This window comes from Gossypium hirsutum, chromosome A08 (assembly GCF_007990345.1).
Source record: "Gossypium hirsutum isolate 1008001.06 chromosome A08, Gossypium_hirsutum_v2.1, whole genome shotgun sequence".
In the NCBI taxonomy this organism is placed as follows: Eukaryota; Viridiplantae; Streptophyta; class Magnoliopsida; order Malvales; family Malvaceae; genus Gossypium; species Gossypium hirsutum.
In genome coordinates, this window is record NC_053431.1 from 96522431 (window position 1) to 96538426 (window position 15996).

General features: G+C 37.1%; 1 protein-coding gene across 1 annotated transcript; it reads left to right on the top strand.

Moving 5' to 3' along the window:
• The first annotated feature begins 14749 nt into the window (after positions 1-14749).
• On the top strand, positions 14750-15501 carry LOC107941947 (uncharacterized). The gene is made up of 2 exons (XM_016875571.1): positions 14750-14904; positions 15123-15501. The coding sequence occupies exons 1-2, from the start codon at positions 14750-14752 to the stop codon at positions 15499-15501; spliced, it is 534 nt and encodes a 177-aa protein (XP_016731060.1).
• The last annotated feature ends 495 nt before the right edge of the window (positions 15502-15996 follow it).

Consider the following 15996-nt stretch of genomic DNA (forward strand, 5'->3'; position numbering starts at 1 on the left):
TTATGATTTTAGCCATGAGATTTGGCTTGTAAATGTTGGTGTATGGCCATTTAAGTTGGCTTGAATTTATATGTTTGATAAATGATATATGTGATGTATATAATGTCCAAGTGTTGGCTTGTTTTGGTATGTTTGCCAAATGGTTGTTTATTTGGTTAGTTGGTAATTGATATATTAATGCTTGGAAGATTAGCATATTGTGGTTTGATTTTGAGATGATGAAATGGTGAAATTTGTGTCATGTTATAGATGATAATTTGATGAGTAAATGCATTTAGTAGTTATGTAAGATTGATGATTGTGGCAAATTGATTTGGTATGTTTCTGAATATGGAATTAAGTAGTTGAAATGGATGAATATATATGAAATAATATGTGTATGAATTGGCATGTTTTTGGCTGCCTATACATGTGTTGAACTAGTACCAATTTGGTTACTTTGTGTGCTTGAGAAAGGGTGTCAAATTGGCTTTTCAAATGGCTTATTTTTGTCCATACGGGTAGAGACACAGTTGTGTGTCTCAGCCGTGTGCGACACATCATGTTACACTCCGTGTGTCCCCCTGGGGTACCCTTTCGAATTAAGTCAGTATACCCTACAGTTTTTACACGGCCTAGACACACGGACGTGTTTATTGGCATGTGTATGGCACACGGGTTGGCACATAGGTTGTGGCCAGCTGTGTGGCCAAGTTAGGAACCTCCCTAATTTTCCTACGGCCATGACACACGTGGGTGTCTCCAGCTATGTTGTACCAGTCAGTATGTATGCCCTATTTTCACACGGCTTGTGACATGGGCGTGTCTAGTAGCCATGTGAGGCACACAGCCTATTCACACGGGCGTGTGACCCTGAAATCAAAGAAACTTTTCCAAGTTCCCAAAGTTTGCAAATGTTATCGGTTTAATCTCGAACCACTTCTAAGCATGTTTTAAGGTCTCGTAGGACCTTATAAGGGAAAATGTGATTCATATGAATGTATTTTGATTATGATTGTGAATGAATGTTTATTAAGTTGTGAAATGTTAGTTAAATGTTGTGTTTGATTGGTAATACCTTTAGTTAAATGTTGTGTTTGATTGGTAATACCTCTTAACCCTAATCTAGTGACGGATACGGGTTAAGGGTGTTACATTACCTCTTAGTCTGAATTTTACCATGTTTGACAAATTAGTGCGGTTCATCTCTCGACCTTATCGAACTAACTAGAGACTATCAAATTGGTGCCTGATAAGATCTCCTCTTAGTCTCACTTATCTAATTTTCCCTTAGGGGTGTCAATCCTAAGTTTTGAATTCTATTCGATTTAATCCATATTTTATGATTTAGTCCCTGAATCCAAAAATCAACTTCCCCACATTTCAATCAACCAACCACCTATGATTTAGCTACTCATTCTTATACCTAAACAAATTAATAGTTAATAATCAATCACAAATTGCATTAACTAAATCGCAAAGAAGATAATAAAAACCCAAGCTTTCTTTCAAACCCTTAGAGAAAACAACAATAGCAGCAAAATAGATGAGCAAAAACACTAAGGAAATGATTTTTAACATGTGAAATGAAACAAAGCTGAATAAGATTAAATCAAAGGATTAAAGTGTAACTACAAGGAAAGTTGAATTATTAAAAGGTAATTAACACCTAACTACAGTAAACTTAACTAACTAACATAGCATTAAACCAGAAAAGAAAAGCTTGAATCCTAAAAAGATGAGAAAAGCAATTAAACCTGAAGCTAACAAGATGAATATTCTAAAGGTCTCTCCCTTCTCTCAGTAAAAAGATGGCTTTTTGATCTAATTACAACCACAAAAAAGTGACCAAATTAACCCTAATTGTAACACCCCTTACCCGTATCCGACACCGGAACAGGGTTCGAGGCATTACCGGGCTAAAACATTAACATTTACACAAAATTGGCCATAAAATTTTGTCCAAATTTAAAACTTTTACATTTACACTTATATCCATAAGCTCATATCCACATAGTTCCTAGTGACATGTCTCATTGTATCCTAAACTATTCTTAAGGTTCAAACGGGATTTTTTCGGTATCTCATGTTTGTCAAATTCATTCACAATCTCGTGCTTATAGATTACAACATCATTCACACACTTGACATAATAAGTAATCATATAATCTCATACATTAACAAAATATTAAAAACATGATATATCATTGAACTTACTTCGGTACAAAATGATAGTAATCGAGCCTAATCGTCGTATACTTTATTCTTCCCTCGATCAAGACCCGTATCATGTTTTTCTTGATCTATAATGCCAAATTTGACTTATTTATTAATCTGATTATTCAAATCAATCCATAATTCATGTTTTGGTAAAATTACCTTTTTACCCCTAACTTTTCACTTATTTACAATTTAGTCCATAGGCTTGTAAAAATGAAATGCATGCATTTTCTTTGTTACCCAAGCCTAGCCGAACCTATACAATACTCATTTCAGCCCACATTTTCCTTTATTTCACATTTTTACTACCCACTTTTACACTTTTACAAACAAGTCCCCTTTTTAGGTGTTTTCATTAAAAATCACCTAGTAAAATTTGTTTATCATGCATCAAACATTCATATTCCTCCATAAATCAACAAAATACATGCATGTTACACATGGTTTAAATTTCAACATGAACCCTAGCTCAAAATATAGCTAGAAATGGGTAGATCATACTTCAAAGACTTCAAAAATACAAAGAACATTAAAAACGGGGCTAGGGAGCACTTGCAATCAAGCTTAGAAATGTTGAACAAAACCCTAGCTATGGCTATTGAGAAATCCGGCTAGCACTTGGAGAAGATGGACACATTTTTGCTTTGATTTTCCCTTTTTATTCTTTTAATTACCCAATGACCAAAATGCCCTAAGGGTCTTTCTTTCAAATCCTTCCTATGCATGTCCATTTTTGTCCAAAATTATAAAAATGGTCAAATTGCTAATTAGGACCCTATGATTCATAATCTAAAGCAATTTCATGCTTAAAGCTTCTAGATTGCAAGTTTTGCATCTTATTCAATTTGGTCCCTAAAATTTAATTGGACATTTTATACATAGAATTTCTTCATGAAACTTTCACACAAGCATGCAATCATATCATAGACCTCATGAGAATCATAAAATAATTATTTCTATTTCCTATTTGTGATCTCGAAACCACTATTTCGGCTAGGCCCTAATTCAGGATGTTACAATTCTCCCCCTTAAGGATTTTTGTCCCCAAAAATCTTACCGATGAAAAGATTCGGGTACTGTTTTCTCATAGCCTCCTCGGGCTCCCATGTAGCCTATTCAACCCCATGTCTTTGCCATAAAACTTTCACAAGAGCAACACTTTTAGTTCTCAATTGCTTGACTTCCCGAGCCAAGATCTTAACCGGTTCCTCGCCATAAGTCATATCCAGTCTGATTTCAACCTCTGTCGGTGCAATCACATTAGAAGGATCAGATCTATATCAGCACAACATGGATACATGAAATACATCGTGAATCTTTTCTAACTCAGGTGGTAAAGCCAATCGATAAGCCACAGGCCCTATCCTTTCGGTAATCTCATACGGTCCTATATAACGAGGACTCAACTTGCCTTTTCTACTGAATCTCAACTCCTTTTTCCATGGAGACACTTTCAAGTATCACCGACCTGATACTCAATTTCCTTTCTTTTCAAATTCGCGTACAACTTTTGTCATCCGATGCCGCTTTTAAACAATCACGAATTACTTTCACCTTTTCTTCGGTTTCCTTAACTAAATCAATTCCATGAATCTTATTCTCCTTAAGCTCAGTCCAATACAATGGTGTACAACATTTACGTCCATTCAATGCCTCATAAGGCACCATCTTCAAGCTCGACTGATAACTATTGTTGTAAGCAAATTCAACCAAAGGTAAGTACTTTTCCCAACAACCTTGGAACTTAAGAACACAACATTTGAGCATATCTTCAAGTGTCTGAATTACTCTCTCAGATTATCCATCAATCTGTGGGTGAAAAGTGGTACTAAAATTTAGTTTTGTACCCAAAGCTTCTTGTAACTTCTTCCAAAACTGCAAGGTAAACATCAGATCTCTATCCGAAATAATTGATAAAGGTACTCCATGAAGTCTCACAATCTCAGAAATATACAATTCGGCTAACTTATCAGGTGAATAATCAACATGTACCGATATAAAATGAGCCAATTTGGTCAATCTGTCAACCACAACCCATACGACATCTTTCTTCCTTGGTGTCAAAGACAAACGAGTCACGAAATCCATAGTAATACGGTCTCATTTCCACTCGGAAACCATCACAGGATGAAGTAAGCCTGAAGGTACTTGGTGTTCCGCTTTCACTTGTTGACAAACCAGGCATCTCGAAATGAACTTGGAAAAATCTTTTTTCATACTTTGCCGCCAATAAAATTTCTTCAAATCGTTGTACATATTCGTACTACCCGAATACATAGACAAATGACTACTATGGGCCTCAAGCAAAATCTTCTGAATCAACTTATTTTTCTTAGGAATAAAGATAATATCTTGGAACATTAAGCAACCATCAAAACTAATTCAAAAATCTGATTCTATATCCGATTCGCATTAGACACTTTTGGCTTGCAATTCACCGTCACTTTGTTGAGCTTTATAAATCTCTTGAAGAAACATTGGTCTAGCTCTCAACTCGACTAGAATAAAACCACCATCTGCTAAGGCCAACTGAGTGTTCATAGCCCTTAACGCGAACAAGGATTTCCTACTCAAGGCATCAACGACCACATTCGCCTTTCCTAGGTGATAATCAATCACTAGCTCATAGTCTTTTATCAACTCTAGCCATCTCTGTTGCTGTAGGTTCAAGTCCTTTTGAGTCATCAAATACTTCAGACTTTTATTGTCAGTATACACTTGACATTTCTCACCGTATAAATGATGTCTCCAAATCTTGAACGCAAACATAATGCCAGCCAACTCTAAATTGTATGTTGGATAATTCTTCTCATGCGGTTTCAACTGCCTCAAGGCATAAGCTATCACCTTACCTTATTGCATAAGCACACAACCCAATCCATTCAAGGATGCATCACTAAAAACCACAAATTCTTTTCCTGGCTCAGGCTGTACTAAAATTGGGGCCTCAGTCAACAATGCCTTTAGCTTCTTAAAACTTTATTGTCATTTTTTTGTCCATTCGAACTTAACATCCTTCTGTAACAGTCTCGTCATCAGAGTCGCAATCATGGAAAATCTTTTAACAAACCGTCTATAATAACCGGCTAAGCCTAGAAAGCTTCTAACCTCTGACACATTCCGCGATAGTTTCCATTCAACAATAGCCAAAACCTTACTCGGATCGACTCAGATGCCATCACTCGAGACAATGTGTCCCAAGAATCTAACTTCTCGAAGCCAAAACTCACTCTTACTAAACTTAGCATACAATTGTTTGTCTCTCAAGGTTTGCAGAACTGTTCTCAAATGTTCAGTATGCTCAGTCTCATCACGAGAATAAATCAGGATATCATCAATAAAAACAACCACAAATTTATCCAAGTATGGTCAGAAAATACGATTCATTAAATACATAAATACAGTGGGAACATTTGTTAAACCAAAAGACAACAAAAAATTCGTAGCGACCATACCTTATCCGAAATGCAGTCTTTGGTACGTCCGAATCTTTGACTCTCAATTGGTAGTAACCAGACATAAAGTCTATCTTCGAAAATACTGTGGCCCCCTTCAATTGGTCAAACAAGACATCAATTCTTCGTAAGGGGTACTTTTTCTTTATGGTTACCTTATTGAGCTATCTGTAGTCAATGCACAATCTCATCGAACCATATTTCTTTTTCATAAATAGCACCGGTGCGCCCCATATAGAATAACTGGGTCTCGCGAAACCTTTGTCTGTCAACTCTTGAAACTGCACTTTCAACTCCTTCAACTCCATCAGAGCCATCCTATATAGAGTGATCGAAATAGGTGCAGTGCCCGGAACTAATTCGATGCCAAACTCAACTTCCCTAATTGGAGGCAATCCGGGTAACTCTTCTAGGAACACATCTAAATATTCACATACCACCGAATTGGCTCAATTTTCAACTCAGACTCCTTCATATTCAACATAAAGGCAAGATACGCTTCATAACCTTTTCTCATATATCTCTAAGCAGTCATAGAATAAATTACTATAGGCAAGTTATCCGATTCATCTAATTCATCCCGAAGGATATTACCACTTTCACATTTCAATTTAATGATTTTCTTTCCACAATCTACCACCACATCATTCATGGTCAACCAATCTATACCAAGTATTATATCAAATTCATCAAATGGAAAAAGCATGAGATTAGTCGGAAAACAATGACCTTTAATCATTAAAGGGAAATTCTTACATACTTGGTCAACTATCACATGCTTGCCTAGAGGGTTTGACACTTTTATCATGAATTCTGTAAACTCGACAAGCATATTTATACTAGACACCGGTTTCACACATACATATGAATGGGTAGATCCCAGATCAATCAAAGCAACAACAGAAGTATCATGGAGAGAAAAAAAGTACCCGTAATCACATTAGGGGATGAAGCCTCTTTGCGAGCGTGAATGGCGTCAGTCCTCGCAGGTGCTCTACCCTCGAGTCTCCCAGTTGGTTCTCTAGGTGCACCCTTGCTACTTGCTCCATTTATCAGATTCTTCTGTGGTCTTCCTCTAGAAGTAGCATTGCCCGATCTTGCACTCTAAAATTTTTCCTTTTTAATAGTCTCAGGACAATCCTTGATAAAGTGATCATGTGAACCGCACTTAAAACATGCCTGATTATTCATCCAGCATTCACCGGGGTGACGTCCACCACAATGTTGGCACTCAGGTCTATTAGGTCAAGCGTTACCCACACTCGCTATCGAAGTTTTCTGAGCCTCGTGACTCGAATACTGTTTCCGATGGATCCTAGTTGAAAACCCAGCTGAAAAAATCGATCAAGTATTAAACTCTTTCGGTTTCTTAGTTGAGAACTAAAATGATTTACCCATCTGACTCTTCTTCGAATCTCGAAACTCTAATTCTGTTCTTCTCTTCTCTTTAGTCAATTTCTCGGCTTTACAAGCTCTCTCCATGAGCAAAACAAATTCTCTTAGTTCAAGTACTCCCACCAATAATCAGATGACTTTGTTTAATCCATCTTCAATCTTTTGCACATGATGGGCTCAGTCGATACAAATTCTCGAACGTATTTGATCAGTCTCACGAATTCACACTCATATTTCGTTACCGTCATTCGGCCCTACTTTAACTTGAGCAATTCCTTCCTTTTCTGATCAATAAATTTTTGGCTAATGTACTTCTTACGGAATTCTTCTTGGAAGAACTCCCAATTAACTCTCTCCTTTGGTACCACTGAGACAAGAGTGTTCCACCACTGGTAGGCCGAGTCTCTCAGGAGGGACACAACACACTTCATGTATTCCTCAAGAGTGCATGATAACTCATCAAACACCCTAAGGGTATTCTCGAGCTAGAACTCTACCCTCTCAAGGTCACCATCTTTACTAGCCCGAAACTCTTCAGCTCCTTATTTCCTAATCTTATTCACTGAAGGTCTATTCAGTCTCACAAAGTCCATACCTTGAGGTGCTAAGGGATAGGTTGAGGAATTAATGGCGGTGGAGGGGGTTGAGCATTCGGGTTCGTTCGAACAAACTCTGTATGCCAGGCGTCCATCATGTGGAAAAAGGCTTTGCTGCCTCCTTCTCCTCTACTAATAGTTTCAAGTCTACTCTCAACTGACACTGCCCCTTCAGCGGGAGCAGGCGTGTTACTTTTCTACATCATCTACCACTACTCTATCGAGATCCATTGACTATATGAAAACACATTTTAAAATTGTTGGGAGTCATCACACAATCATAATATATGTATGGCATGTATAGCTAGACTCGTACACATGCAATGTTAGTCCAAGAATTGACTAAACCATGGCTTTGATACCACTAAATGCAACACCCCTTACCCGTATCCGACGCTAGAACAGGGTTCCAGGCATTACCAGGATAAAACATTAACATTCATACAAAATTGGCCATAAAAATTCGTTCAAATTTAGAACTTTTCAATTTCATGCAAATTGTCCCTTATAAGGGCCCACGAGGCCCAAAACACACATTAAAGGTGATTCGAGATTAACCGAGGACTTTAGAAAACTTTAGGGCAACTTAGAAAAATTTTTCTACTATAGGAGTCACATGCCCGTGTGGGTAGGCCGTGTGATTACACATGGCCGTGTAGCTTAGGACAAGCCCGTGTCCTCAACCCGTGTTGTAACATCCCAAAATAGAGCTTAGTCAGAATAGTGGTTTTGAGACCACAAATGTGACGTTAAAATATTTATTTTATGATTGTTAAGAGGTTCAGAATATGAATATATACGTGTGTTAATGTTTCATGAGGAAATTCTAAGTATAAGGTGTCCAATTGGGAATTAGGGATTAAATTGAATAAGTTGAAAAATTTGTGTTCTAGAAGCAATTTGTATGAAATTACTTTGGATTATTAATTAGAAGGTCCTAAAGAGCAATTTTCCCAATTTCTAAGTTTTTTGACAAAAATGGGCTTGTATGGAAAAATTTAGGCTTTAAGGGCATTTTGGTTATTTGGTTTATAAATGAAATAAAATGGGAAAATAAGCCAAAAATTAGCTCATTTTCTCCATGTTGCTGCCAAAAATTAGGGTTCTCCATAGCTAGGGCTTTCAAGCTTTCCAAGCTCAATAGTAAGTGCTCCCAAGTCTCGTTTTTAATGTTCTTCGTATTTTTGAAATCCCGGTAACTTGCTCTCTCTATTTCTACCCATATTTCATGTTATGGTTCATGTATAGAAAATCACCCATGCATGAGAAGCTTATGTTTTGATAATTTATGGAGGGATATGAGAGTTTAAAGGATGGTAAACAACTTTTACTAAGTAGTTTTTCATGAAAAGTGCTTTAGGGACTGTTTTGTAAAAGTTATAGAAAATGGTAGAAAAATATGAAATGAAGGAAAAATATGGGCTGTTATGAACATGAAAAATGTTTGGTTAAGCTTGGGTAACCAAGAAATCCCATACATTGCATTATCCGAGCCTAGGGACTAAATTGCAAATATAGGAAAGTATAGGGTTAAAATAGTAATTTTACCCAAGTATGAATTTTGGGGTCATTTTGAGTAATGCATGTATTAAACGAGCTAAACTTGGTATTATAGATCAAGAGAATCGAGATACGAGCCTTGATAGGGGAAAGAGTAAGGTTTACGAGGTTTAGGCTCGATTTCTAATATTTTGTACTGAGGTAAGTACATATGCAAATAAATACATTAATTATTGTTATTAAATGATTTATTGATATATGTATGCTTAATATGCTTATTTGGCTATGTTGACAATATAACATGTTTTGATACTTTGCTATATGATTATGAGACGTTGGCCATGTGAAAGAAATCATTATGCGAGTACATTCGGTAAACGTCTCAAAGTCTAAAATCCCATTTGAACCTTAGGAATAGTTGAGGATACAAGTGCAATGTCACTAGGATAGTCATGTGTGTTATGAGCTCATTTTATATGTGATACATGCTAGGGTCTGGGTGCTGGGTATCTTGAGTTATGTTCGGATACTCTTTTAGCTCTTTGAGTAGCCCCGTTGAGAGCGGCATGTGATTCTATGATATGAGGCACTTTAGTGCACTTTCCATCACGTAGCCAAGGCTACGTTCAGGCACTTCGGCGCATTCCTTCCATGTGTTCGAATCATATTCCAAGTGTTCAACGGGTAACATAATATGAATTCTGAAAGAAAATTTTAAGTAGGCCATGTATGACTTAGTATATGAAAAGATATGTATTTGGATAAGCATGCGCATATGAATAGGGAAAGTAAGTATATGTATGACATAATGAAAAGTATCATAATGGATAAGCAATTATGCTTAGATATTCAATAGTTGCAAAATGTAAATTATTTGTTTGTGTACTTACTAAGCTTTATAGCTTACCCTCCTCTCTTTTCCCTTCTCTGTAGATACATCAAGCTAGCTCTAAGGATCGGGGGACGTCGGAGCTCGGATCACACTATCTTCAAGAAATTTGGGTATAAAAAGTGTTAATAATTTTGGCCATGGCATGTATAGGAAACTTGTCTATTTTGTGTATATGTATCATGTTGAAGTAGCCAAGTATAATGGCTCTTTTGGGCATTGATTATTTTGTATGTGGCCATGTGATTTGGTCCATATTAATGATTGGGATGTATCCCTAAGTTTATCTTTACATGCATACTAAGATGTGTTTGTCTTGGTTTGATGGATGACTATTCAATTGCTAGTATGTGGCTGTGTAATAGCCCAAAATTGGGTCTAGTTGGAACAGAGGTTTCGGGACCAAAAAATCTGATATAGAAATAATTATTTTATGATTATTTTTAGGTCTATGATATGATTGCATGATTGTGTGAAAATTTCGTAAAGAAATTCTATGCATAAAGTGCTCAATTTGAAGTTAGGGACTAAATTGAATAAGTTGCAAAATTTGTATTCTAGAAGTTTCTAGTATGAAATTGCTTTGAAGTATTAATTAGGAGGTCTTAAATAGCAATTTGACCAATTTCTAAGTTATGGACAAATATTGGACATGGATAGAATTTTTGAAAGTTTATTAAGGAAGGGCATTTTGGTCATTTGGTAATTAAAAGAAATAAAAAGGGAAAATAAAGCCAAAATTGACTCATCTTTTTCATGGAGGCTGAAATTAGCATGGGGGAATCCATGGCTAGGGTTTTCAAGCTTTCCAAGCTCAATAGTAAGTCCGTTCTAACCCCGTTTTTCAAGTTCTTTACGTTTTTGGAATCCCGGTAATTTGATTAAGCTTATTCTAGCAATCATTTAAGCTAGGGTTCATATTTGGAAAAATACCCATAGGTGAAATGTGTTTATTTTGGTGTTTTATAATAGAATATGCGGTTTCAAATTATGTTAGACAACTTGTGCTACTCGGTTTTGAGTGAAAATGAGTAAAAGGGCTTAATTGGTAAAAATTCCTAATAGTCATAAGTATATGTTAGAGTGAGAATTTGATGTTTCCATAGAAGGGAAAAGTGATTAGCATGTCATAAAACATAAGAATAAGGGATGAAGTTTAATTCCCGAGACTAGGGGAAAAGTGTAAATATGTAAAAGTTTAGGGGCAAAATTGTAATTATTTCAAAGTTTGAGTTAAGGACTGTTTTGAATAGTAAATTAATTAAATAAGTAAAATATGATGTTTTAGATCCCGGAAAATGAGATTTGAACTTAGAATGAGAGAAAAATCAAAAATCAAAAATAAGAGAGCCGAACTATATGATGGGTGGAGCTATGTGCTGAAACCACCAAGTGTCGAGGATTGATCTGAAGTGTTCAACGGGAGACTCTCTATGTATTGCTTTGTGAGTTTTCTGATGAATAAGCGCAGGAACTTGGTTATGTGAATGATGTGTACATTAAGTGACCGGGATGTGGTAATGTTATAAACAAGTAAGTTATACGTGAGAATGATTTTATGGTGGCCTTGTGATCATGGGCCTATACTTGTGATGTATGAAATGTGATGAAAATGGTTTGTGATATGTATGTTAAAATGAGGTTAATACAAAGAAAGTGTGAAAGAGTGAATTAGCAATAAAACTGTTTTGGACAGTAGTAGTGACATGATTTTGAAAAATCACCAAAAATATTAGAAATTGAATCAGAGAATGAATGAGATATCATTTTAAAGATTAATGAGTCTATTTTCATATAAAAGAATATTTTCATATAAAAGAAATAGAGCAAGCAAAGGAGTTCTATATTTTGAGATATTTATGTTTTTGTGATACTCGTTCAGAATGATTACGTGATCCCCTGTTCTGACTTTGGAAAATCACAAAAAATTTGGAGAAAAATAATTAAAGACTCAAAATTATAATTTTAAAATCCTTAATGATTCTATTTTCAAGATAAATCAACAAAAACATTATCCGAGTTCTGTACTGTGAGATAATTAATTTTTAGTGAAGAGAGGTCAGAACTGTCAGAAAGTGAAATAGGGGAAATTTTAATGAATAAAATGTACTAACTGGCTAAACCAAAAATTATGAAAATTTTATGGTCGAAAGATATGTGAGTCTAGTTTCAGTGGAAATTTACGGAGCTTAATTTGGAGCTCTGTAGCTCTAATTATAAATAAGTAAGTGACTATGACTCGTGTGGACAGTTTGATGTGAGCATTTATTAGTAAATTGTGAAATCGTACTTACAAGAATGCTATATACATTAAGGATGTGGAATGGAGAGGAGGAGGAAAATAAATATATGTGGAATACATGGAAACTATGGTATATGAAATATTGATATAATGAAATAAATGATATGTGTTTACAAAAAAACAGAAAGAGAATGATATGTATCATGACATGTATATATATATGACTAGTCTCAATGTAATGCTTGTTGGGTATGGAGTTGAATTGAAATGTTTCAGGCAAACATGTTATTCTGCGCATCTGAATTGTGGTATTTTATAAAGATGTGATCTAGCTTTAAATATGAATGCTTGATGATTAAGTTGGAGATATTTGGTAAGATGATAATCTTGGTATAAATGTATAAGTGTGTAAGAGATTAAGGTTGACCAAAGCTTGGAAAATAGCCTAGGTATATTCTACACAGGCAGAGACACGACCATGTGTCTCAGCCGTGTATGGAACACAACTTTGGGACACAGGTGTGTGGAGCCTTAAAGCATGAAATTTCCAAGATTTTCGTAAATTCTCGGTTTAGTTCCAAACCCTTTCTAAAGTATGTTTTGGGCTCCGTAGACTCAAATAAGGGACAATGTGTAAGTGAATGAATGTTTTGAAATATGAATGAAATTTTATGGCCTGTATTTTAGTTTAATGTTTGTATATTTGTCCAGTAATGCCTCGTACCTTATCCCGGCCTCAGGTACGGGTAAGGGGTGTTACAGGCTGCATGATTTAGCACTCATAATGGAATGATAATAAGGAGTATGGTAAACCATGAAATTGGTGTGGAATGACTAAAAGATAAGTTTGTGTGTATACTAATGGTCTAGTATGTAAAAGGAGTCATAGTGATGCTATAATCTTGCATGTTTAAGTGTCCAAATATATCATGGGATATGCCATTGAACATATGGAAGTGTATGATTGTTTAAGGGTGACCAATGGCTTGGAGAGTAGCCTCCAAATTGTCCTTACGGGTAGACACACGGGCATGTGTGACATACGGTAATCCCCATTGGCGTGTCATTTGGCCGTGTGTCCCCTACAACTTGAATATTAGGTTAACATGCATGGTTGTAAACACATGGGTAGAGACAGGGCCGTGTGTCTCAACCGTGTGAAAGACACGGCCCCTGGCCATGGGTGTGTGCTTGGCCGTGTGCCTCAAATTTGTATGATGATGTCATAAATAGAATGCTTGCTAAAATCACATGGGCTACTACACGGGCGTGTGCCAGGCCATGTGAGGGACATGGGCCAAGGACACGGGCGTGTGCTCGATCGTGTCAAAACCCCTGTAGGTTCAAAATAGATAACAAATCCAAAAATTCAACACGGGTGTGGGACATGGGTGTGTCCTCAAGCAGACGGGCGTGTGCAACGCCTCCACACGGGCGTGTGAGGCTTTAACCTAGAAATTTTCTTAGAATCTCCGTAGGTTCTCGTTTTAGTCTAAGACCACCAATAAGGTATGTTTTGGGCCTCGTAGGTCCATAATAGGGACATTTTAAATTGTTTTGAAGGGTTTTAGATTAGATGAATTTTATAGCCCAATTTTACAAGTCTGTTTCTGTTTAAGTCTAGTAATGCCTCGTACCCTATCCCGATCTCAGATATGGGTAAGGGGTGTTACACTTAGTGGTATCAGAGATACAGTTTAGTCAATTCTTAAACTACGTAGCATGTGTCTGAGTCTAGCTATACATGCCATGCGTAAATTGTGATAGTATGACGACTCTTGACAATAATGAACTGTGTTTTTCATATAGTAATGGATCCCAACCGAGCTATAGTAGGTGACGTAAAAAGCAATGCACCAACCCCCGCTCAAGGGACGGTGCCTAAAGAGAGTAGACCCATAATTGTGAGCCAAGAGGGGGAGGCTAGAGAGGCCTTCTTCTAAATGATGAATGATTGGTATACTAAGTTCGTCCGTGCGAACCCAGTCACTCAGACACAACCTCCTTTACCCCCTCCGAACCCTCAGCCTGTACCCGTGATGCCCCGAGGTATAGATTTTATGAGATTTTTGAAAACTCCTGTGGATAAGATTTGGAAGCAATGAGCAGAGGAGTTTAGAGCTAACACTGAGGATGATGCTGAGAGAGCTGAGTTTTGGCTTGAGAATTCTATTCGGGTGTTCGAGGAACTATCTTGTACACCTAAAGAATGTTTGAAGTGTGCTATTTCTTTGTTGAGGGATGATGCCTATCATTGGTGGAAGACTTTGATTTCGGTTGTGCCTAAAGAGGTAGTTACTTGGGACTTCTTTTAGGAGGAATTCCAAAAGAAGTATATTAGCGAGAGGTTTATTAACCAGAAACGTAAGGAATTCTTTAAATTAAGCAAGGTTGCATGTCGGTTACCGAATACGAGTGAGAGTTCGTCCGACTTAGCAAGTATGCCCGAGAGTATGTGCCCACTGAGGCTAAGATGTGTAGGAGGTTTGAGGACGGACTTAATGAAGATATCCAGCTGTTAGTAGGCATCCTTGAGTTAAAGGAGTTTGTTGTGATCGTTGAGCGGGCTTGTAAGGCTAAAGAATTGACAAAGGAAAAGAAGAAAGCCGATTTGAAAGCTAGAGATACGTGAAAGAGAATGATGAGCAGATCGGCCCTGACTCAGTCTAATAAAGCTAAAGATGTGTATTCTTATTCTTATGCATCGACAGGACGTTCCATAGAAATCGTAAGAAGCAAAGTTCGGGTTTTTGGACTCAGGCTACATCTGTAACTAGTGTAGGAGATGCTAAACCTCGTTGACCTGAATGCGAATACTACAGAAGACGTCATCTGGGCTCATGCAGGAGGAATGATGGGACGTGTTATAGATGTGGTTCTCAAGACCATTTTATTAAGGATTGTCCTGAGATGGGCGAGAGATTTCAGAATGCAAGACAGAGTGGTTCAGCTTCAAAGGTGAGACCCCCAAAAAGCATCGGTACTGGAGCTGGCAGCAAAAACATGACACGAGAGATGGCAGTACGATATGAGGATAGGGCTCCGGCTAAAGCCTATGCCATACGAGCACGTAAAGAAGCATCTCCGCCTGACGTGATCACTGGTGCATTTTCTCTTTATGACACTATTGTTATTGCTTTGATAGACCCAGGCTCTACACATTCTTATGTATGTATGAAATTGGCATCTAGCATGAATTTACCTATGGAGCTACAGAATTTGTGACTAGAGTGTCCAGCCCGTTAGGCAAGCATGTCTTAGCCGATAAAGTATGCAAGAAATGCCCTTTGATGATTAGAGGTCTTTGTTTTTCGACCGACTTGATGTTGTTGCCGTTTGATGAATCCGATGTTATTTTGGGTATGGATTGGTTGACATTTCATGGTGCTATAGTAGATTGTAAACAGAAAGTTATGGAATTAAGACATGAAAATAGTGAAGTCCTTCGATTTGAATCAATAAATTTAGTGGCTTGCCAATCGTAATTTCTTCGATGACCGCTCAGAAATGTATAAGGAAAGGATATGAAACATATTTGGCCTATGTGGTGAACAAGAAGGAGTCTGAGTTGAAAGTTGAATCGGTGCCTGTTGTATGTGAATTTGTGGATGTGTTCCCAGAAGAATTGCCAAGTCTACCTCGGTTAGGGAAGTTCAATTTGGTATCGAGATAATGCTTGGAACTGCACCTATCTCCATCACTCCATATAGGATGGCTCTG